This window comes from Lepisma saccharinum, chromosome 21 (assembly GCF_977018435.1).
Source record: "Lepisma saccharinum chromosome 21, izLepSacc3.1, whole genome shotgun sequence".
NCBI lineage: Eukaryota > Metazoa > Arthropoda > Insecta > Zygentoma > Lepismatidae > Lepisma > Lepisma saccharinum.
Genome location: NC_139249.1, coordinates 47,296,629 through 47,323,078, shown reverse-complemented (window position 1 = coordinate 47,323,078; position 26,450 = coordinate 47,296,629). Strand labels below are relative to the sequence as shown.

Genomic DNA, 26,450 nt, shown 5'->3' with positions numbered 1-26,450 from the left:
GGTGATTGATCTAAGGTCGGAATTTTTTCGGCATTGTTCCCGCATAAAGCGGCTCTAGGACCCACCCAGCCTCAAATAAAATGGTACCCCGTAGGTGAGGGGGGTAAAGGCGGCCGCAGCGTGGTGCTGATCACATCACCTCCAACATGGTCGATATCGAAAATATGTGGAGCCCTACCCCCACATACCCTAAAAGTGCCTTCGTGGCACATACACAGGGAACTTTAACTTTACCTTTACCTGTATATATTGTATTCGTTTCTGTACCCCTGAGATGCCAGAGATCCCGGGTTTGAATCCTGGCCTGTGCATGAATATTTATGAGTGTTTATTAATCAATTTCATCATGTCATCACTCATCCCCATCTTCGCAAATTAGCCAAAAGTGACACAAAAGGTGAAGTAAAATAAAGCAAATCAAATCAAAATCTGTACCCCTGAATAACTACGCTTATTTTTTACATGCGCATATACGAACCCTCCCATATGCGCATATCCAGCCCCCCCCCCACTGCGGGGTTTTGCGGCTTGTAGATCCGGCACTGATTGTGAGCCACCCTTCCCCTATGTACAATTTCACTTCTACCCTTTAGGACAAGTTATGTCAGATGATTAGTTTTTACCCAAGACATTTATATATATAATAAGCAATTTTTGCCCATTGGAGATCGAAGATTGTAGCCTCGCTCGTAAATCCTGGCATGAAAATATTTCAAATTCTGAGAAACTTAATCTGTTTCGAATCTTTCTAGACTGAAGTGATTTTTCTAGTTTTTTTGTTTTCGCTGGCGTCTAGAATCTATACGTGCAATAGTTAAAATAGAGTAGGAATGCATTCCATAATCTTTATTTTTACATCGCTGTGCCACTTTGAATTCATATCAAATCTCGATATTTATTCCGTGGCTAATCTGTGTTGTACGAAACTGTATACGCGCATTTCAAACGGCGTGTGTAACATTCCCATGCCATGTCAACCGTGGAATAACGGTGTACTTGCTTACGGTGTAGGTCCACATGCAAAGCTGGGCTCCTACGCGAATCGTGGAACGAAACTGTTAGGTCACAGCAACGCCACCTATTGCAGTGTGTGAGAATTATTACTCTCACGTCCCGAGAAGTGCTTTTCACACACAGAAAACGTCAGTATTGCTGCTACAACCATTTTTCGTCATCTTCTTCGAAGAGAACCAAACCCAACAAGCCAAATCTAACCACCACAGATTATTACTACCCGAAAAAGCTACCGGTACTAGCCAATGGCAATGCTTATAAGAGTTGTAGGAACAATCACTATCAACGGAAAATGAAATCTTGACAGTGTGCCGGATCGGACATGTAGGGTAAAGACCCCGAATATGAGACCCTTTTGGTAGAATTCGATTTACTTGTTTATTAAAACATAAACTATTTATGTTTTTAAAAAAATATATTTTGTAGGGAGTCTATTTCACGATACAAGGTATTGGAATATAAAAAAAAGTAACAATCATAAATTATAAACAAAAAAATGAACACAAGTGCTACTGAGCTATTTTTATAGGGGGTACCGAATAAGAGACCCCGACCTTGTTTGGGTTATATAAATCATTTGAATCTTTGAACTAAATTATTTTTAAAATAAATGAACTAAGTTATTTTCTTACCCAACTATAAGTGAAACAATATTATTTTTACACCATGTTTAAAAAGATTAGGCTATTCTAAAAAAGAAACTGACTAATTTTACCATGCTAAAAATACAAAACAAAATGTTCCTTCTATGCTATCCTAGTAGCTGTCCTGTTGTCATCAAAATTAGTTCACTTCAAATGAAACTGTGAAAAGACCTACATTGTGTTACACATGAAGTAGCTACCTGGTAGAAACGAAGTTCATCGTGCTTTTACTTTTGATTTTTGCACATCGAACACACAAATGTGTCATCTGCACCACAATGAGCATGAGCCCACTTGTAACAACGTGTGCATTTTATCCACTCTTCACCACATTGATCTTTGGAATACGATGAACCACAAAATACACATTCTGTATCATCTTCATCTAATTCAGACGATTCCGCTAATGAGAAAGATTCTTCCGACTCATCTTTGGATTCTTCACATTTCTTTGATACAACCTTCCTCTTCTTACGTGAAGTAGAACGCGAGTAATCTGATTGCTGCTTTTTCTGGACCTCAGTAGCCTTCCTATTGTGAGTGCCTGTAACATCCCTACCAAAAAGGTTCTTCTTCACTTCCTTCTTACATTTCTTCCAATTGTCTGCAAGTCTTTTTTTGCATGGTGTTGTTGTTATAACTACTGGTTGATTCACTACGCGAAATTTCCCGGAGTTGGTAGGAGATGGGCTGTCTAATGTGTTCAGTGGCTCAATGTCTTCTGGCATTACAATGGCATCGTCATCAGGGGGTGGTACTGGTGAAGACTGCGTAGCCTGAATAGGACTGCTTTCAGGCTCCTGTTCCTGTTCAAGTTGGCCTAACCTGCTGCAGCTTGGTTGGGGATCCACGTAACTTTTGGGTAGTTCAACTGACCGACCTGTCACATTCCTCTTTTCTTTTTAGAGCTGACAGAGTGTATTGCAAAATCTTCATCACGAAAAATGTATCTATTACAAGGGAATAAACCAGTCTTTGGAAATGCATTAACAGATGTTTCCATAGTAGCAGCTCTGTTGTATGCACCTGACAATATTCTGGCAATTTTAGTTATTTTTAGTGGTTTTCCTGGATTCTGACGCAACCATGTTTCAACTTCTTGCGCGTAAAATGTTTTGAAGGGAAACATGAAACCTACGTCTAGAGGCCGCATTTTATGCGTCGAGTGTGGCGGTAAACAGATAATAGAAACATTGTGTTCTTTCGCTTTTTCAATCACTGCTATATTTCTTACGTGGGCGTAGTGACCGTCTAAAACCAGAAGCACAGGTTCTTGGTAACATAATTGCAACGTAACTCCCAAATTAGGAAAACCAATGACGAAAATCAACGTAAAATATTAGATATATTTTGTGACTCCTAATATGAGACCCTTCATTATTATGGTAGTCCAATTATGAGACCGGTCTCATATATTGAACCTCTTTCAGGTCTCATAATAGGACCTTCGCAGGGTAAACAAATGAACAACGCTATCGCTCTTACAAGTGGACGAAAACTAGCAACTAATTACATGGTACAACACACACACTCACCACTACGAAACACAGTAAAAAGGGGATCAGTAAGAAATTACCTTATCCATTTTCAGCAGCTAATTTCCAAACTGCAGCAAAATTTCCACGAGCACGCATTCTTTTTCACATTCGCTGCGAATCCAACTCTACACGCAAGGAGCTCACGTGACTTCCAGTGCTATGGCGCGATTCCTCCTTGTGTTTCAGCTTCTTTCCGCTAGGGTGCAGCTCTTTGTTTACGAGATACATGGGGGTCTCACTTTAGGTGCCTATCCTCATATTCGGGGTCTTTACCCTAATATCAGGACATGTGTCAGCGTGTGTATAAAGGTAATCTGTTTTCATATAATTTCCCTCGTGGAAGCCATTAATTCCCTATTCTTAAGAAAAATCGCACTACCTATTAAGGATATTTTAATAATACATTGTACCTACTCGAAAAGATAAAAGGCTTGTAGCAACGTAGTTTTCAGCAAAATGCATTTGTAACGCAAGACAAAACATCTTCACCGGAATAGTACAAATGAGTCTGTTTACCGTCTACTGTCACGTGACAGCTGCAGAAAAACACACGACACGCTAGAAAAATAGTGCTCTCAAGTTTTAATCTTAGTTCATATTTATCACTAGAAAATGCACGGCTGTTAATAAGAATTGTATATTCCCCCAAAGTTAATTTTTAGAGGGTACCAATTAGAAAGGACATGGCAATGAGATTGTTTCTTTCGAAATAGCAATGACGTAAATTGTCAGTGGTGCCTATCGTCGTTTTTGCTTACATTTTGAGAAATTTCTCTTTCCCCCTTCATTTAAAATGGTCAGAAAATTTCGCCACATTGAGAGAAATTTTCTACCAATTAAGATCGCTGAATACTATCCAAATATTATGAATGTCCTGACTGAGGTATAGTCAAGTTCATTTCTCGGTGAAACCAAGCTTTACGTTATTTTTCGTTCACTTTTATTTTACAAGCTATTCTCTTGCTCATGGGATGTTATTATATTGGTGTAATTTAATGTTTAAAGAAACATCCACATAAGGCAAAGTTAATACCCAGGGTACGCTTCTTTTCTCTATAGCTTTTTGTACAAAACGAACGATCAATGTCTCGGTTGCGTAAATTTTCAAACACCCTGTAGAATGCATGAACATGGTGATGGCAATTTGCCTACTATTATCTTTGCTGTTGACTGCACCACAGCAATTATTTCGAAAAGTGCTATGCAAATTAAGAAGATAGTTGAACAGATGTCAATGGAAATAGAGTCAGCACTTTACAAATTAGGATAAAGAAAAACGTAATGAAATTGCAAATGATGATTCACGTCCAGAAAGTGCTAATATCATTACGTAAAGCATGATGAACGAATAATAACAATTTACACTTGACCTCATTATGAGGTACGACTCAAGAAATAGCATCATTACGCATGCGCATACTGATATAGAGGTTAGTGTAAAGCGGACAGGGGGTATAATATAGACCTGGTTAGGTTATCTTTTTTACTTGAGGTTGGAAATGCAATATAATTGTGGTGAAATGTTGATTTGAAACACGATCATGTAAACTTGTGCAGAAGTATGATTACAAACATCGTTTTCCTATGTCTCTCCTATCTTCCTATTATCTACTTTACCTCTCGTTCTATTCTTCTCGCAAACCTTCCCTATTCTCTAGATTTCTCTGCCTCACGAACGTTTATCTTTCCATCGCTTTGATTTTTCCTTGGTTCTTCAGCTTCAGAAGGGCTTCCACGTAGCTAGCGCTCTCACCTTTAGTACATACGGTCCCGGGTTCGATCCCCGAAAGCCAGAACGCATCTGTGACTGGAGTCGATGCGCTGGCCATGCGCCACCAAATCAAAATCTGCTTCGCATGGTTTGACAATCGAAGGACCGTTGAGAGTTTAGTGCTCTAGCACCGTTTCAGGAACTGAGAGACGAAAGCAAAGCTAAAATTAAATTCATCTCTTACAGACGAGGCATGCAACTACTAACAAACTCTATGGTACTATTAAACTAGAAGTATTTTTGCCCCAGCAACATAGATCTTTAATATGTCCCTTTTCCGGCCAAGATCAACTCAATCTTTACCATCTTGGCCACTTTCCTTCAGGTCAACCTTAATATTGCGATTACATCTTCGTCTTGGCCTCCCCACAGGTCTCTTATCATAACCAGGCGGGTCGCCTGATCATGTTCGCATGAGCACATGAACACTCGTGTATATGTCTTAAATTACGTACATATTAAATGCACACACACATACGTATATTTATTCGAAAGAATACTATGTTTGATGTACGAGTATACACACAATTTACTCTGACACGACTTCTTGCACGTCTGATAACTTCTCTAGATAGTTGGTAACACTGACACCAACGGTGTTCCACGAGGGCGTTGAACACAATTGCTGTGCGTGTTGCATAGAGCTGACAGCTAAGGGGCTGTTGCCACTATACCCCGAAGATGTTCACTTCGCTGTGCGAACACTTTTGCAAGCGGAAATACTTCTTACGTTCGGCACCAGAGTGCAGCATGTACAAGGCAGTGGAGTCGAAAATGTCTGTGCTACATAGTTGCAAACTTTAGCGAGAATTCGCTAAACCTGGCAGATTTTAAGGGGGAGAGGGACAATTTCCCCTAGGTCCTTCTTGCATTACTTCAAATATAGCGTGATTTTGGGGGAAAATTGTTGAAAATAAATTGAACTGTTATTCTCACTTTTTCAATTGAAGATGAAGTTTCAAGGAAGAGGAGTAAATCTGCATTCAGTACAACAACATTATTGTGAACACTCGTATGCGAACCACACGCGACGCCACTGATCATAACAAGTAGTTTTCGCAACAAGGAACCTGTAAACTTTTCTCTCGTGACGAATCTTCTCCACCCCACTTTGATTTCACCTCCGTAAGGACCAGCCAACCTCCGGGGCGAAGTGGTTACCACACCGCGCTACGCCGCAAGGTGTTCCGGGTTCGAATCCCGACTTCCTTTATATATGAGTGTCCATCAATTTCATCATATCATCACTCATCTTCGACGTCACGATTTGCCAAAATAGGCGTAAAGGGACGCTACATATAAAATACAACAAATCAACATCCTTAAAGTCCAAATATCTTTCAAACTTTATTTTCGAAAACTCTTTGTGTTCTTTTTTTGTGTATAAGGGACAACGTTTCTTATCCGCACAGAACTACAGGCATAATTAAAGACTAAAAGCGGGTAAACGCTGTAAGTGCCACAATAAATCAAACACCGTTTTCCACGTTAAACTGTGAAATGTGCCATGCTTTATAATGTGGTAAACGTGAAAAGTGGCTGGTAGCCCTCTAAGTAGTTCAAAGGGCATGTAAAGAGGTCACTAGTGTGCACGTTCTTACTGGCTGATGTGCGGAACGATGCGATTTCGCAACACTTTCTCTTTTAGCACTTACAACGTTTACCACTTTTACTCCTCAATTACTATCATGTATATTTAAATCTTTATATTCTCTGATATTATACGAGACGACAAAAGTTAATGAACAAAAGAGTAACACCTGAATTAAGTATACCTTTAAGTTCCTCTTCAATATCGATTTTCATTTGTTAATATTTCTCCTAAGTAGCGTAATTGAATTTAGAAACCGATTCGAATAAATTGTAATTAGGTTATAATTATTACCTAAAATTTGGTTCAATCTTCTACGATTTTCGTAATTATACTCATTCGTACATTTTACTTATCTAGCATCGCTTTTCGTCCTCATTAGGTTAATCGCGACGATAAGGATGAGGGTAAATTTAATGAAGGGACACTCAGAAAGAAACGCCCATTCCCAGACAAGGATTCGAATCGGGAACCTTCCGCGATAAGATCGTGAATCGACCCCTCAACACACTCGGCTAAAGAGACGGCATAATTACACCCAGCAAATTAATTATCGTCAAGAAACAGCAAAGTGCACGGACTGAGATTCGACAGTTTTCGTAAGAAGAATATACATAAAGTGCAGACCAAAAAACGTGGACACCATTTCTTTTAAAAAAAATCGTGAGTGTTTTATTTATATAATTAAAATTTATTGAATATTAGAATTTTAGTCCCTATTGGCGACGGAAGAAAATTCCGAATTGACTCTGAAAAAAGTGAGAGAAAAGTTTGTATGGACGTAAATCTTAATGATTTTCTAAAGCTAGGATTAGTATCAGCTACAAAATTCTGAAAAAAGAAATCTTATAATTCCTCCTACGAATGGGAGAGGAAAGAAGAGTTTACAGGATTCTTGTTGGGAAACCTGATGGTAAGAGACCAGTAGGAAGACCAAGACGAAGATGGAGGGACAACGTTGGGATAGACCTAAAGGAAATCGGTAGGGATGGAAAAGAGTATATAGATCTTGCTCAATATAGGGACAGATGGAAGGCCTGAAAACCTTCGGGTTTACGAAGGCTAGAGAGTTAGTTAGTTAGTTATAAGAATAGTGCAACGAATGCCATGTGCATAGGATTAACTGTTGTATAGGTATCGATTGATTGATTGACTGAATTGGTGTTTTAAGTCCACTTTGTGCACAGTAAAGTTAATCGGGACTGGACCTACAGGTTAAAGTTGGATCCGAACCAGTATGTGCCTTCACCGGGTATCGAACCCGGGAACCCTTGATTACAAGGCAGTTGTACAGGTATCGCTCTAGTAAACAGGCATGAGGTGCTGTGAAACAAGAACTACCTATATTCTTCTACTAGGAAAAGTTCTAAACAATTATAACCTTCATAATTTAGAATATCAGCATTCTCAAAATTATGTATACATTTTAAAAGGACAAGCCAGAAGCATCAAGGAACTTCACGCACTAAAACATTTCTGCATTGAGTCAAATCGAGTGAAATAGCGATTTGAAAATGTTAGATTACAGTACTATTACTGTTTTTTATATACAAGTGTGTTAAGATGATGAAATTATTGACGCTGTTGGCTTCAGGTGGAAATACATTCCCACAAAGCTCAAAATGTGTCAAATGACACAAATATGGTGACTTCAGTATCATTAAAGTGCATATAAACCACTAATTATGCATTTTGGATGCATCAAAATACACACAAATGAATTTTTATCGGCTGCTGTTCCGGAGAACAGAAACTATTATTTCAAATAAACCAAATCTGCACGTTTAACTCCGTTAACTGATGCACGAATGCATTTCGATTTCTGTTGGTTTGTTTATCACTAGAACTTAGTTCAGTTCAGTTTCGATTAACCTAATTGTGCATAAAGCTGATTTGAACATCTCAATATCACAATAAAAGTTTTGAAAATGTTCACATTAAAATCGTTCAAAGTTTGAAAACTTTCAGAAAATATTGCCACAATAATACATTTAAAACTGATACATTTTTTTAACTATACGGTGAGGACGTAGAAATATCATTGTCACAACAAGAAAAATGATAGTTTAACAATCAGTTATATTGTTACAAGAAACAATTTGTGCCCTTGCTGAAAATAATTGAAAAATATTTAATTAGTGGCTTTACGTTGTATTTTGTAAGAACATTTGTTTACATAGAAATATTTGTTCATAATAATAAAGCATTGCGTACAACATTTGTAAGAGGAAGTCGAATTATTCAACATCTAGGATCAAGCCAGCAACTGCACACAGGATACGAAATGCATCATAAGGTTCATGTACTTCCGGCGGGTTGATTGACACAGCTAAACTTGTAATTTTGATACTCTTAAAATCACTGTGCGAATTAACGGGCAGGATGGCGGGAATTTTTCCCCCCATGGAAAATGTTATCCCCGACAAAGTAAAATATTTTTTTATCCCTGCCAGGCAGTGGCGGTGATTGGGTTCCAGTACTGGGCCGGGGGAAGGGGTGGTCCCTCAGCCCACCTACCCAATTGCCGCCACACTGCCAGGGATCATGATATATCCCACTCAAAGAAACTGGAATTCAAAGCGTACAATATACCATTTCTAGGGATCCCGGGTTCGAATCCTGGCTTGGGCATGGACGTTTGTGATGCCCATTCATCAATTTCATCATATCATCACTCATCCCCATCTTCGCAAGAGTGGCACAAGAAGCGAAGTAAAATAAATCAAAGCAAAGCAAAGCAAGAAAAGTATACCATTCCTAAACTATGTATAAACCACAACTGAAAAATCATTCTTGTCCATTATGATCCAGTGATCAAAGATTTCCCTGCCGGAAAGTGTGCAGCCTTGTGGATAAAAGGACACCATTCTGCAACTGACCATCCTCACCTAGTCGAGACAACAGTAGGCTGTTTTCCACTTAAGATTTCATGGCATAGTTCTGATATTTTACAAGTATTAAAATGTTCACAAAAAACATACGTTAGATGGACATTGTCTGAACGTAGGAAAACAAATTCGGTCAAGTTTTCGCTGTTAATAGTTATATAGCTTTTTATGGTGCACGAATTTGGGTTTCCTTAGAATGTAAATTTACTGTTTCTCAACTTCTTAAACGTTTTTATAAGATTTAATGATCTAGACTAGAACCAGTGTTCAAAGGTTCTTAGAACCGCAAGGCATTAGTTTTGCTTACAAACTGGTAACATATACAAATTTGCATACACATGAAAACCTAGCTCCCGAAACGAAATCAGAAATACGCCACTGAGGAGCCATCCCCCCCCAAAAAAATATATTTATTCTCACAGTGCTTAAAATGAAGGTGTGTGATCTGTTCAGCTGATGCATTTTAGTACATAACATGGAACAGAAGCTCAAAAAAGTACCCTTTGATATTTTCTATGTATCTTTGCAGTTTATGCATTGGTCAGTATTGCTGCTACAACAATTTTCGTCATCTTCTTCTTCTAAGAGATCCAAACGTAACTAGCCTAACCTAACCAGCACAGATTATTTACCACCCCAAAAAGCTACCAGCCAATGGGATTGCTTGAAAAGCTTGTAGCAGCAATCACTACCCTATGCATTTTATTGTCATATAAGTAGAAAAAAATTGCATATTTGTATCAATTGACATATTTTGGGTTCTATGTGTATGGAGAATCCACAGATGGCGTTGTTAAACATTGCCATTCAAAGTAAAGTTTTTGGTGGAAACTTTAAACGTCTGCTGGATATGTGAGCAGAATATGTTGAAATTTAATTATGTATTGAAGAATGTTTTTGAGGGTCACTCAGATTGAAGTTTTAGGCTCCTAAATGGGCAGTTTCTTAAAAGTTTCGTGCGCGAATTATAATTTCGTGTGAAGAAAGTATAATTCAAGTTTGAAATTTGCTATACAACAGTATGTAAGTATGCATAATTATTTAGCATTTTGTTATGTAATCGATGGTTATTTATTTCTGTTGAACTTATTGGAAAGCAAGGAATTTGGCTCATACAGCTTTGAAGGACAGTTCCAAAGGTTTATGCACACTACTACTTATGATAAAATGCATAAAATATTAACCAGCAACTTTACTTTCCGTCAGTTGTAATAGGCAATTAAAAGTGACCCCCGTACAATTATTTTTGCCTATTACAATTGGATCAAACTCCTTTTTTGTTATTCAATAAATATTCAATTTATCTATTTTACATTAATTTCCTTGCCAAGGCAGTTCTTTTTGTACAAATTTTGGCGATCTTAACTACACGTAAGGTTGATAATGAATACATGCTGCTATATACCTATTATTTTACCATCTTTGTACCTATTCATGTAATAATAACAATACAATATTACTTTATATTTAATTGATATAATTTTAATTTAATATAATATAATTAAGACTCCCTGAAATGTTTTTCTACAAAAAAATATATGTACCTGCTTTGTACATATGCTTTACTTATTTCACAATTGAACATAAATGTATGAGAGAACTGCTAATATAATTAAGAGGACTGCAGTATTACGTTTATAGTCTATCGTAAAGAAAGATAGTGGAATGACAACTTTATTTTCCATATCTTGAGTTGCAGTGAGGAGGAAAGAAGGACCAGACATTCGCAGCCATGTCTTGTGAAACTCTATGCCGACTGTTCTGCCACCTGTATTCCCCTTCCTTCAACACCTACCCAAACCACTGAAATAAGACGTGAGAGGGGAGGGATTTGGCAAGGGCAGCGTATCTTCACCAGCTATTTTATCTCCCCTCGCATGCTGAAGCCGTGAGGTTGCTTCCTGGCTGCACGTGGCTCGGGTTTGTCACACGGGCACTTCCAAATCGACGATACAGCCACGGAATCATTCTCACACGATTGGCATTGGCGCCAACTGCTGCAGTGGCGTACCGCCGACGGTTTTATAAAGGGACGTGTCCCGTACGAACTCTCACAGCGAGTTCAAGCCCCACGAAAGGGAATAAATTATATTTTGCTCATTTCAACGTTGACTGTGCTTCATCACTATAATGACGCTTATCAATGATAGCTTTAGTGTGAACTATTTCTCCGATTTTTTCGTGCATCACAATTTCTAATTCTAAATATACGTTTGCAATTGTGTTTCTTGTTATTCTACATCGTGTCTCTACTTCTCTATGCCAGTCGGGACGATGAGGATGAAATGATGCAGCAGAAAACTGCCATTGTCTTCGCCTCATTAAAACAAGCCTTTAAATTTGTTCCTTTGATTTATTGTATTATGCGTCGCTTTTCTGTCTTTTTTGGCTAATCGCGACGATGGTTATGAATGGTGATAAGATGAAGTGGATTAAGGGATTGTCACAGCTAGCCTCTGTGGCGGAGTGGTTAGCACATCGCGCTACGACGCCAGGGTTCGGAGGTTCGAATCCCTGTCTGGGCGTGGGTCTCCGTTCATCAATTTCATCATATCATCCCCATCTTCGCGATTAGCCAAAAGTGACAGAAAAGGGAAGTAAAATAAACTAAATCAATCAACATACCGACTGTGGTTACAGGCCTGCAGTTCGCTGGGCTGCAACATTACATGGAATTGAGGTTGACCTTTGTATGCTTTTCCAAAAGGCCACCCTTATAATTCCTATTTTGAAAGGCAAGCCAGGTAAAAGCAAAAAATAACAGGCAGTACACAATGCAGGGTTGTTTTTCAGTAACTTTTTTTTTAATAACTCCCTAAGTACGACAGTTTTCTCCTGACACAGTGAAACTTAGGGATTCGAACTTGGAATTCTAGGCTTCGTGGCACGATATGACAATCACTTTGCCACGTACGATAGCAAACTTTGTAAAAATACTATTCCTTATTCCATGGTTAAAATGTAACCCTGAAAAATTCGTTTTGTTTATCTATTGCCTTCCGTAAGTATTATTTACACACTACAATTCCTCTAATAATATATCCTTTTAGATGAAGCGAAGGAATGAATATGACGATGCCGAAATCGAGATTAGCGTCTAAAAATTGAGACGATGTGGAGACTTAGTGCCCCAAAGTTTCCACTTGTAAATACAGCGAATTACAATGTAATTTCGCCCAATCTACATTGTTTTACTATGCCAGTTATTCAAAGTTGACGACAGATGGCTCTGTGATATTCCTTACGTACAGTGTGTTGTTTTAATGTGTATTAACCTATGTTTTTAGTTTATTTTAATAAACTTTTCTTGCATTTAATGTATGTTATTAACAGACTTGAGACAAGATAAAGAATGATACGGGAGTCTTCATTTGCTTTGTGTGTTAACAGGTTTCCTGAAATAAAGAGGGAAGATTACTTTATTAAGAACATTGCAACTTAAAATGGTATTAAGAATCGAGAATATTAGAACATATAGGACGAGAGTGGTACGCGAACCATTAGGTTTTGGAACATAATACCTAAAGTTTATGTTTACTGATGCACTAAACATATATTTTGCACCGCAGTATGCTTTTTTGCTGTTTCTCCTAATACATCATGGGTTAATCGCGAGAATGAACTTGAACGATGAAGCGATAAAATGGATATGGGACGAGATATACCCGAAGGTGTAATGTCGCCTGGGTCTCGGGTTCGATCCCCGGTGGAGTCACGGTCTGTTAGATCCAGTCCCGACTTATCAATAAGAGCACAAGCTGGACTCAAAAAACACACTTAGTCTCGAACTTGCCTTCGTTGCGTTTTATGCTGACCACTCCACCACGGCTAGAATTTCTTAGGTACAATTACACCGATATGTGGGTTCAATAGGCTACATAATACTGGGTAACGAATTTTCATAGTAGTGACTATAAAAGGGGGCCAGGTCTGGCCACGGCCCTTGCAGCAAAGTGGATGCTCTGAAGTTCTTAAGACTATCAATTGCATCATTATTGCAATGTATTGCTAAAACTTTCGAACTAGTGAGGATTTTTGTGTGCCCCATCTTCCACTAACTTATGCCAACTACAAAATTTACCATCGTCTCTACTATTTCACATCACACTTGCTGAAATAGTCAAACAATGCCACTGTTCATACATGTGTTTGTGAGCAATGGGTGGGGAAGGGGGAGGTGGGAGCTAAACCTATCCTGGAAAACCACACTGGTGCTAAATGTTACTGTAATTGTGCCATAAGTCAGTTGTCGCTAGCAATAGTTAGACTTTGTTTTGCCTAGCGTAGTGGAAGTTAGTTTGCCACTACGCTAGGCAAAACAAAGTATAACGATTGTTAGTGACAACTGACTTATGGCCCACCCGGTATATCTTGGGCATCTCCAATGACCTAGTAGGAGTCTTGTAATTAGACCCGGGGGTTTCATGTAATATGAAAGTACAAAATATGTAACAATAATCGATAAAATATGTACCTAAATATGTATTATCAAATGGATATGTAGCTAAATATGTAGTAGCTATCAAAGAATGTGTAATATTAGTAATAATCGAGTATAAAAGCAATGTCAAGAATTCTGCTAAATATTTATTTTATTTGAACATATTCAACATATTTTTAAGGACATAAGTTGTTCAAATTAAAATTTGTTTCAAATTTATAAACTCAAAAAAGCACAGCAACGTGTACATGTTAAAGAAACTATATTTTGTCAACTATTAATTACTCCTCCCATCGCAAATTATTGTAGAATATGTAAATGTAGGGGCAGATTCAAGAAACAGGACTTACTTGTCTTGTTACAGAGTGAACCACTAGATAATTTTTCATGTTTTCAGCTGTCAAACGCTGCCGTGAAACTGCAGCATCTTTCGATAAATAACAGTTCCCGTATTTTTTTGGTCTCCAGCCTGTCTTTCGACTATGCATCTCACTGATTAGAAAATATGACATCACATGAGCTACAAATTTTCTTCATCGTGTTTCAGGGATCGTAAATATATGAAAAAAATAGAGAAATATGTTGTTTTATGTAAAGAACATTTGCAAATATGTAAAATATGTAATATCCTGGCAAATATGTAAGAATATATGACATAAAATTTATGCAAAATCATGTAAGTTATATAATTCGTTGAAATTTTCCTGTTAAAGGTATGCATCTAGAAAGGAATAGACGTTGGTTAGATCACCCGTGGAGCCACATTAAACAGTGGTTCGGATCCCACTGTAGGTCCAGACCCGATTCGTCCAAGCATAAATATCTTCTTACAAACTTTATATAGTAAATATTTGAAGGACGACAAATAGCTCATGAGCTTAAACCTTCGAGCAGAATTGACAGAAGAATGGATATTTCACAGCAGGTTTTGAACGATAGCGAACAGTTCGACATAGTTTTGTGACAGTTTTAGGCTAAATAATCTCAAGCATAACTAGCAGTTACAGAGAAATAAAAAAATACGATATCCAGATTCATACGTAACGCCAAATAAGCATGCTGGACTCCAAAAGGAAACAATTGAACTCGCGCGCGATCTAGCGGCGAAACTGTGAACTACCACGAGGCACCCCGGAAGTGCAAGCGCTTCTCAGCGTTGCCATCAATAACCCAGCTGAGTCGTATCGGTCAGCTGGCACGGCACTCCAGGAACAGGTCGCAAATGGCGTTACCATGGTAACGGAATGCTGTCATCCCCCTTCCTTATCTGTCCTGGCGTGTTAATCCCTGTGACCACATGCAGTTTTTCAAACTAGCGTTTAATCAGGAGATTGTGACGCGTTTGAAATAAATTTAGAAGCAGGAAGCGTTCTGTGAAAGAGATATAAATATATCCGGAAGGGACAAATCGATACACCACGCAGGTCATAGATAGCAGACAGGAGTCACGCAGGAATTGAAGATTATGCAATTAGATCCAAACGAACTCTTCGATGACAGAACACTGACACAAGTTAGACTGGCAAAACTAATGACTTACCTCTTATCGTGCTGGGCATCACTTAATCATGTCCTACACTGGTGTGCAATGTATCTTATCCTCCCTTTGTTGATAATTGTCACTGGCGTTTATTCTTCACAAAAATATACACTTGAGAGCACCTATATTTGTGTTATTTTATATGGCTATTTTTGACACTAAATACACACTTTTGTTTTCCACTTTAAATTCAAGAGAGCACTGTAGCACCACGCGTGCGTTGAGCGTCGTTCAAAAACAAACTAAAAAAACTGTAAAAACTATAAAAAAAAATAGTATCAAATTTCTGTCGTGTATCACTTAAAAATTCTGGCACAGCACTACACACATAACTGAATTAGAAATGTTGTGTTTCTCAGTTGTAGCGTACAAAGCCTACGTTGAAACATAAAAAAACACGTATAGATGGGTTAAAAGCACAATCCAAGCCCGGCTGATATTACAATCACTATACCATTCTCACACGACCCAGGCCAAATCCCGGCATTCCTTGACGGCCCCTCAGCGAGCGTATCATGCTTGTCGTGCCGCGGAGCTCCTACGGAGTGGAGATTCACCGTTAGGAGACGGTGGCGGCATCTGTTGGCAGCGCCACGAATTACGTGGTGAACCACAATATAGGTTGCCTCGTGCACACATATCTACGCGGTCAATGACCTTGAGCAACGGTTTGTTTATATCCGGTAAGAAGGGCTTGTCGCAGTGTTTCCAATACGAGTAATTCTCTCCCAAGAAACCACGCGGTTCACTTTTTAAAAAATCTATTGTCGGTCCTTCAAAACGATCAAGGTCTTTGCTCTGGGACTGCAGCTACATCTGGTGTAAATTTATCGAAACATGTACGTACTATTTGCATTGCGACTGCATCTTCGGTATCCTCCACAGATTATGTACACAAACCAGTGAGTGATATAAATAGTGTTTACCTGTGGCGTCGCAACCAGAGGGTCGAGGATGGGCTGTAGCCCACCATGTAAAATACTTCCTCGCGCAACAAAAACAAGGGTTTTAAGTTGATTAAATTTTAAATATAGCATTGTAGGTTTGCATTTTATGTTTAAAAACACTAGGGTCTTGGATTCGAATCTCGGCCTGGGCATGAATGTTTTTTTGTGATGTCCATTAATCAATGTCATCACATCGTCACTCATATTCATCGTCGCGATTAGCCAAAAGTTGCAAAAAAAAAAGAAAATAAACCAAATCAACAACAACAACAGTAATTAAGAGATTTAATAAATATTGTGTTAATGATCTAGAAGAGGCTAGAATGACACCACTAGGAAAAAAGAAAATATATTCGCAAGAAGAGGGGGTGATATTTTGTGGGTCAATTACATCTAAAATACAATCAAATATCGAAAGTAAACTGTCGTAGAAATTCTTTTACTTTTCAAGTTTTATTGACTTCCAGTTGTGGCCTTGTCAAGGGGGATGGCATGCCCCTTGACGCCTTCTCTGGCGTCGTCACTGGGGGATATTGCAAATTTGTGTAAATGCCTTTGCATAGTGGTGATGATTCTGGCTTTTGGAGACCCTGCAGAACTGAGTTTCACAACTTTGCCCAACAGTTTTCAGAACGTAAGATTTGTGCACGTAAACAGTGACGTACCATAATTCTACGCGTATGTACGTTGATTACTCATTTGCTTGTAGCTTACATAGGATAATGTAAATTACACTAACAATTAATTTGCAATACTGTTTTGAAAGGCAAGGGCCATTTTTCAATCATGTTGGTTCAGTAACGACGTTAGGGGAAAGTGGTTCGACGAGGGGCGAGAATATATTGTAAGGAGGCAGTTACATTACTCGAGCACAATATATGAGCTATATACGCGAATGCATTTATAATCTCTCTTCGAACTAATGCTGCCAGTTTACAATAATGTAACGCCTGAAAACACAAACAAGATATAATATTTATTCATTGTGATTGAGATTGAGATTGATTTGGTGTTTTAAGTCCACTTTATGCACAGTAAGGCTAATTGGAACTGGACCTACAGTTTAAACTGGAATCCGAATCACTATGTGCCTCCACCGAGTATCGAACTCGGAACTCCTTAATATTTATTCATATTTTTCTCTTTCTAATCGTGAGCTCTGCCCAGTGCCGGATCTGCAAATCTTGGCCACCCTGCAAAATATTACCAAAGGTCCTACCTACCTTAACACACACACACACACACACATATATAGGTACATACATACACACACGCACATCAGTGGCGCAACCACAGGGGTGGGCAAACATTGACGGCCAAGGGCAACTGCAGGGGGGCACAGAGGAGCAATTACCCCCCTTCATTTCAAATTATATGCACATAAAAATACATTTCGTAAAATTTTCTTGCTCGCTTTGCTCGCTATACCTTCCATTCTCAGTCTCGTCAAGTTCACTAGGGGGCGGCGGGAGTCGACCATGAATGCCGAGCGATCTAAATGAGAAATTGTAAAAGAGAGAATGCCATGGCATCCAGTTAAATTACATTTATTTGCACCCTATTAAATCAATATTGCTTTCAATTGCAAAAATTGGATCGAAGAATTTTCTTGCTCACTTCGCTCGCAATGTGCTTTCTTTCTGTATTGAATAAACTTTGAATATGTACTCAACTTAGTGTTAGCATGTTGCATATGTATTATTTTATTTTGTGTTGCTCGATATTGCATATGTGTAAAACATACGTACTTGAAAGTTATACATGTTACAAAAATAATTACCTTCGGAATGCATTTATAATTCATTTTCTGCCATTCAAAAATACAATTTATTTGCCTGTTTTCCATTATTAGCTAATGTGAAATTGACGGTGTTGAAAAAATATTTCAAATCTGTGATACTACCATTATTGTTATTATTATTATTATTGGTACATTTATCCTGGTACTTGCCCCCCGCCCAGACGAAAATTCATGGTAGCGCCTCTGACAGACATAACATATGTGTGTGTAATTCTTGATCTCATATTAAGAAGTCACATATAAGGGCCTAGAGGATGATTCAAAAGTCCCTTAACACACCCTATAAAAAGTAAAGGAGTTAGGCTGGGTACAATTGGTCATGATAGAAACAGGTTAGGCTTAGGTGGAACGACAATGATGTGTTCAAAGCAGACGTCCGCCATATTGAATTCAACTAAAACAATTTAAGTGGGAAGGGAGTGATGTGATATATATATGACACTGTTTTCTCACACCTGGAAAATGATTCATTTGTTACAATCGTGCAGTCGTATCTTTTTCCTGATTAAAGATAGGTTGAAGGAACCTTCACCACTGCATTTCTCGTGAAATTCTAGCCCTCTACTATGCAGGGTTGGCATGTTTAAAACAAAAGTGTTTTAAACAACTTATTTATAACACATGACTTTGTTTTCCACAAATGTTTAAAACGTTTAAAACAAAGTGTTTTAAACATGTTTTTTTAAGAGTTGTTTAAAACATTTTTTTGATACTTTATGGTTATTTGCGTGTTTTGTAACTTTTTGCCCTTCCATTCAATGCAAGCCATTCTGTTTACTGTGCATAAAAATCTGCTCAGTGGCTGAAAATGTGTATTGAATTAACGAAGAAACATGTCGTGTGATCAATATCCATGGGCCACGTTTAAAGAAAACACCTGGCTATGTTTTTCTTACAAGTGTTTAAAATATTTTAAAAATTGAATACTGCATGGATGAGACAGAATTGTTCCTCACTTAACACACTGCAAAATGTGCACATTGTTGTTTATGTCAATATTTAGTTGCATTCACGATAAAATGTATTAAAAAAACTGAGTAGCTATCACGTGGACTGAAGTGAGGCCTGGCAACTTTGGATTGGTCCAAGCTTATCGAACAGCCTACATGCGAGATTTAAGAGCACTAACATAAATGTGTATTTTAAGAAGTTATGTTTGGATAATTAACAAGATTCCTTATAAATCATTATTCTTAGAAAATAAGTCGTCTTAGAATTATGTTTTAAACGTTTTATTTGTTTAAAACATGTTTTTTTTCGGTTCTTGTTTTAAACACTGTTTAAAACAAAACAAAAAAAATTGCCAACCCTGCTATTACGTCAATGGCTGAGGGCTCACTAAAGGCTTAATAGTCTCCGCACTGCGGGGTTTGCGGCTTGAAAATCCGGCACTGGCTCTGTCCTATGTTGCGCTCTATCTATAGAGGCATTTACCGGAGGGTAATAATGGGCTAAAATAGTTGTCCTATTTATCATTTCATTCACAGAGACGTAGCAAGGTGGTGGGCGACCGCTTAGGGCCTCTCACCTGAAGATCCAGTGATGTTCCTGACCCAGAAGAAAAATTCCCCTTTCGGCTTCAAAAGTTCCTCGTACAAACAATAAATGCAGAAAAAGAACTCTTATTGATGGTTTATTCCGAGATTTCGATGTAGGGGGTGTACGAACGATTTAAGGGGATTGGATGCAAATTTCGTCGAATTAGGCCTTCGTGAACACTTTTTTAGGTGCGTGTCACACCTATGTAGTATGGTGTGCAAATTGGGGCGTGGATAAATGTTATACTGAGTACTTACTTATACTATGCTTATTTTTTCTTAGACATCACATTTACAAAATTTGCTTTAACATGAGTCTTCACTATTAAATTAAGTTATAACTTGATAGATCTTATATGATACTCCTGAATGTAGACAATAAACACGTGATTGTATTAATACAATTGATAGGAACCCCTCTATTAACGAATTACAATGTACCACTGAATTACTGGTAAAATTCTAGCCCAAAACCATACCCCACATGCCCCCCTTCCCATTTAAAGAAATGAAGTTGGATCCAAGATGGCGGACGTTGTCATGACATGCACTAGGCCTATAGCTCTTTTCAGTTGTTACGGCGTGCGCTCTAGAAGCTAGCAGGGGAAGTGGAGAGCGGGGAAACGACCTATCCAGCGCAACGAGACAGGCCTGTTAGAGAGAGAGACTGCAGCGTTGCCAGAGTAGCGGGAAAGAGGAGTTGAAATTGAAAGAACCATGAAATACAGACGTCCCATTCTTCGCGTATGGCCTGAGAATACGTATTATCCCCATCTTGTGGTCAGTAGAATACCGATAAGTGTACGATATCAAGTGTATACGTTGTAGGATTTCTTTCCAACTGTACCGAATGGTAGCTAGCATTGTCCATTACAATCACTGCGTCTTTGATGTTTCTTTCGTCAAGCGTACCTAAAAACTGCAAAAACCACTGAAAACTAATTTACATTCCTGTAAAAAACCAGTGTGACTGGAACCTACGTGACAAACAATAATGCGCCCACCTTTACCCACGGGCACTTTTAAACCCCCTGTACCCTCTTTATTTTCCAGATTTTCGTTGGAACGTAATTCTGATGTATGTACGTTTCATCTAAATGAAATACCTATATAGGGCAACGGTTCATTATTTTTTAGAAGATGCATTTTTCGCAAAAAACGTTACTCTTGCTGATTGCTCTTTTTGTACTTGAACTCCATATACTTCAGTATCCTCCACAACAACGAAACTCCCCACTGAAAGCTTATTTGTGTACGCAAATCAACGAAAACTTGTTCAGTGTTGGATATTCACCCTTTACATAATACCCGAGGATAATTCTTCTTATTATATCTTTATCGCAACCGTCGATAGCCTTTGTGATACTGTTCCTTTTGATTCGTTTGACGTGATTCAAATGACGCGGAACCCGACGCCTCAAGACTGTCTTTGCCTTCCCTAACAATACGCTGCACAGTTCGCGTCACTCCACAAGCTTCCGACACTCTCTGTTGCACTTTGTGCACACTTACTAAGGGACCACTGTTTTCTGCTTCCTTTTGAAAATATCCATGAACCCTACTGATTATTTTCCTGCCTTGGCTACAAACTACCTCTTTCCTGTTCGCCATCATACGATACTTACTGCGTTAATAAGCACAAAGTTCCCTATGGAACAAGGAGAGTACAAATAAACGTCACATCACATGCCACATACACGTTTATCGAAGAAACAATGCAGTTAGGCAATACACGACGCGACAACAATTGCTCCCATGTATGTTATTCCTACATTCCGCTCATAACAAACAGGAATCAACACTGGGGCAAAACACCATCAGCAACGCGGTGAATTGGCAACACAGCAACGTGCAGAACGAAGTTAGCGCTGCAGATTCCTCCCGCGACTGCGTAACTCTCGGCTCCACCGCTAGGTGGTCCGTTCTGTGGTTGGTCAGCGACATGTTCCCCGCTCTCCACTTCCCCTGCCAGCTTCTAGAGCGCACGACGTAAGAACTGAAAAGAGCTATAACATATTACTACTGTTACTACCATGACCAATTGCTGCAATCTACACTCCCATTCATTTTATAAGGGGGGTTCAGGGACTTTTGACTCACCCTGTAGTTTCATATTAATATTCGTAGAGAATATTTTGTTGTTTTTATTTTATGGAAACTTTCCCCACACTCCATCATTTGAAAAATTCATATCTTTTATGGCAAATTTAACAATGGTTTGAACAAAGGTTCGTTAACGATTCTGGGATACAAAAGTCACTGTTTGAACTCCACAGAAGTAAAAATATATGTTGTAATTGTTCTTACACTACGCAAAGGAAAAATTCATATAGCCTATTCTTTGACAACAATCTGAAGAAATAAGTTCCGTTAACCTGCCTAAATGTCTTGAGAGGAAACTTGTATCAGAATAATAGCAGAACTTGTGTAACATGTTGTTTGAGTCAACAGATGCGTAAACTGTGAACGCATTTTCATTTCTCTATAAATGCATAAATGTCGATCTGTTAATGCAACGAAAATCCTCTACGGAAAAACAGATTTAGCACAGTAATCTATTGCATAACAAAAATCGTTTCAATACATTTATACCTTTGGCATTCGGGGCGACATCTGTACTTGATATGGGAATACGAGTTTATTTATTTTGTTGCCCAATAAAAGGAACAGCATTGTTTACTCCCAGTCCGGATCTATACATTTTGGGCCCTTCCCATAATTTTTTACTAAAGGCCCCCTCCATATACAGGGTGAGTCAAAAGTCAGGTACCATAGGATTAATGGATTAATCGTATGCCAGTGGCTGGATGACCAGTTTCCGGGGAGGTAGATAGGTCGGCGAAGACCCGTTGAGTATCCCGCGAGGTCCCCTGTCCTCACACCTATGGGGTCACCTGAAGGCAATGGCTTATTCCACCCAGATTCGCGACCTACACCATCTGCAAGGGAGGATAAAGCAAATACCGCCTACCACAATCCTCAGTGTCCTGAGGAACTGGGAGCGTCGTCTGAACATGTGCCTTGCTGAAGAGGGTCAACATATTGACCATATCATATAAACAATAAAGCTGTCGTGAATATCACTATGGTTCCTGACTTTTGACTCACCCTGTATAATTCATGTGCTTGTGACAGGAAATGTCAAAGCTTTTGCTGTTATTCAGTTTCTACGGTATGTGTTTGTGTGTTTGGGTGCATATATCAGAGGCGTATATTCGGGGCTATCAAGGCTATCTGCGAAGCCCAGACTCAGTGAATAAAATACACAAAAAATATCTATCAGAAAATGTGCATAAAATTGTTCATTTCAATAAGAAGATGAACCTGATTTCTTAGAGGAGTTGGAAAAATTGGCTGCTTTCTTTGAATTCGCGAGACGGCTGGCCCATCGCCGGCGGGCAACTCCACGGGGGTCATCGTGGTCAAGCTTAACAGGACCCCGATCAATGTTGCAAACCAATGTTTCCCAGCATGTAATTTCCCCAGGATCGGGGAATTGTGGAGCCAAACTGTTACAGGAGAGAGAACAGGGTTGCATATGGGGGGAGGGGAACGCTCTGAACGTCCTCAACAGTCTGGGCCAATGTTGCAAACCAATTTTTTCCAGCATGTAATTTTCCCAGGAACGGGGAATTTTGAAGCCAAATTATCGGAGGCAAGGGTAAAGTGTGGCATATGGCAGGGACAAGAACATCATTGAACGCTTGCAGAGGAGTTGAAAAAGAGGTCGTTGACCTTCAAACAACTAGAGATACAGTGGGGAGTAGAAAATTGTTGGCTGAGCGGGAATGGTTTATGAGTGCATCTAAAAATTACCGAAATGAAGGACCAGTTCTAGTCTAGATCGCGTCGAGTGGTCTTGGTGCGTGGAATTTATTTAGAGGCAGCGTGTGAATACAGTAGTGAGTGGATTGTATTTTTGGAATGATATGTGCTGTGTTGTGTAGTGAACTGAAATGAGTGACATAATTAACAAGCTGTCTATTCGGCTTACGAATGACGGTAAGCTCCAAAGCGTTGTGGATTTTTCTTGTATGTCCACTTTATGAACAGATAAGCTAAAGAGGATCGGACCTACAGTTAAAGTGGTATCTAAACCACCATGTATCGAACCCGGGACCCCTTAGTTTAAAGGAAACTACGTAACCACTGCGCCAACGAGGAGTACCCAAACTTAAAATCATGAAAATAGGTAGATTGAAATTTTATTTTTATTCTCGTATATAGGCCTACATAATGTTTTACAATATGGGCCTCTCATTTATGCAAATAAGAATGAAATTCTTGAAATCCTTTCCTTACTGACAGTGTATATTTCCATGTTTCATTTATGAGGTATATATTTTTAATCACAGTCACATCACTTCAACCAGATACCCAAAATGAGTTTAAAAAAACAAACACACCCCCACCAGCAAATGTTTGTCCATTCCAACACTATGATATGGTGCGATAGCCCAGGTTCTTATATATGTTTGTTTGTTTGTATGTATGTATGGTATGTATATCTTTGGAAAAAAATGATTTGATTTTTGTGAGCATCGTTTTCTGCCACTTTTGGCTAATCGCAACGATTAAGATGATGATAGGATGAAACTGAGAAAGGAACACTCACATAGAACACCCAAGCCCAGATCAGTGTTGCCACATGAAAGGAACTTTCCCTCTTGAAGGGAAATTTGGACCGAAATTTTATACAAAAGGGAAAAGGGAATTTCGATGAAAAATACCACAATTTGAGGGAAATTTTAAGGTCATCTGACTCTACATTATAAGTTTCAGTTTCATATGCACATTTTAATTTTTGTCTGTTCCTTCTTATTTCTGCTCCCTTGAATACAAACCTGTATCTGCTTCTATTTCTTTTAAGTTTATTGTACGTCGGTTTTCTGTATTTTCGGATAATTGTAAGGATGAGAATTAACGATTTATTGGATTCCTGACCAGGATTCAAACCTGCAGCATCTGACCAGGAAGCGATGAAACTGACATGTATGTGAACATTTTGTTTCATGTTTTATTCATCCGAACATGGGCCAACGGAAATATTACTACTACAACTACTACTACTGCTGCTGCTACTACTGGGGCACTGCTAATAATAATAATAATGATAATTATTATTATTATATTTGTTTAGGTGAAGGGAAAAATTGGTCCTAAAAGGGAAATTTTGCCCCTTGGAGAGGGAAATTGTTCCCTCAGATTGTGGCAACACTGGCCCAGATACGGTACCTCCGTCGTAGCACACTAGCCACTCCACCATTGAGGTCGGCAAACCTTGGTAATGATGAATCAATGCCCTGTTTCATAATATTTCTGTAACTGCTCTGCTTTCGCTATCAGTTCGTCATGCGTTGGATTGGATATGCAGTAGTATTTAGGTAAGCAATTTAGGTTTGAGGGGGTGGAGGGGGGCAGCAGTGCTCAAAGTGGGGGAAGTGGAATTATGCTTTCCCCTGTTAAGAAAATTCTGATAAAGCATCACCACCCTAGGATAATTTGCATACGCACTTAATCTGATGTATTTCACGGTACCCCTTCTCCATGTTTTCATGCTAAAGTTTCAACATTCGAAATATGTAATCTTGCCACATATCTCGGGGGTGCAAGTGGCCCATTGCCCACTCCCTCTGTGGGCGCCTTTGTTCGAGGGCCCCCAAAGTAAGTAGTAATTCCGTTTTCCTCGATCCGATGTGTTGGAATTCTATGCAGTAAGACCTGTCTCACCTCTTAACTCATATGTACGTATGGTAGAATCTCTATTCCTAGTTTCACACCACAGATCTAGGAAAGAAACACTTGCGGTTAGAAAGAAATTTATGTTCAGTTAATGGTATGAGACATTAAACAGAAGCTATTAAGAATAGAATAGAATATAGGTTTATTTCAGTATGAGCCTTTGCGGCTGTACACACGTTACCATACATCAATGAAGATTTTTCCCCTCTTCTTCTCCCCCCCCCCTATAACCCCTCTCTTTATGCCCTCACATGTTCAACTTTACCTTTCATACTAATTGTGGGTTCTTCTCTCACTACAATCTATCACCCTGTTTCATTTTTCTCATAATTTTACACTTATAGCACTAGTTACTATATTGTCAAGAAGAAGCTTTCTGCACACCGCTCTCAGGCATTTTCACTCCCGTCCCTCAACCTATTCGCTCTGGAAGGTTCCCAGGTCCCTTATTTGAGTTTCGTTCCTTCCAGTCACCCTTATTATCCCCTCCATTTTAGATTCGTTCATATCCCTTTTGAATTTCCGTCTAGCCTCTGCTGTTTCTTTGCACTGGAGGAGAATGTGGAATTTCGTCTCGTCTTCCCCACACATTGGACATTCTGCACCCCCGTCCTCTCTCACGCGCCTTGAACTGTGTCCACCCCCTAACCTGAACCATGCGAAACCCGTCCTGTCACTCGCTCCACACACGTCTACGTATTTTCGCTTCCCCATTGCCTATCCCCATCCACGATTTGTGCCGTAATTAAAGATACTTTCCCCGCACATTCTTCCAAAATGTTTTGTTTGCTGATGTCCTCCAATCTGTCCCAGAAGCCATTAACCGAAAACTACTGTATCTTAGGCAACTTAAAATGAACAACAAATCCTTTCAGCTTACAATATTTCGGTGCTCTGCGGTGCTGGACAGATTACTACGTTTATTGTTTTGTATACACATAATTGAGTATGTAAAGGGCATGGCAAGCCGCCCCCCATCTCTAAAGGCTTGTTCA

General features: G+C 39.0%; 1 protein-coding gene across 1 annotated transcript in view; it reads right to left on the bottom strand.

Moving 5' to 3' along the window:
- Positions 1-15,918, bottom strand: part of Hr3 (nuclear hormone receptor 3 ROR-beta) — a 518,235-nt gene extending 502,317 nt beyond the window's left edge. Inside the window, exon 1 of the mRNA XM_083142586.1 lies at positions 15,428-15,918. Coding sequence (XP_082998712.1) covers positions 15,428-15,446 — 19 coding nt within the window. The 5' untranslated portion in view covers positions 15,447-15,918. The remainder of the gene's footprint in view (positions 1-15,427) is intronic.
- Positions 15,919-26,450: the final 10,532 nt, after the last annotated feature.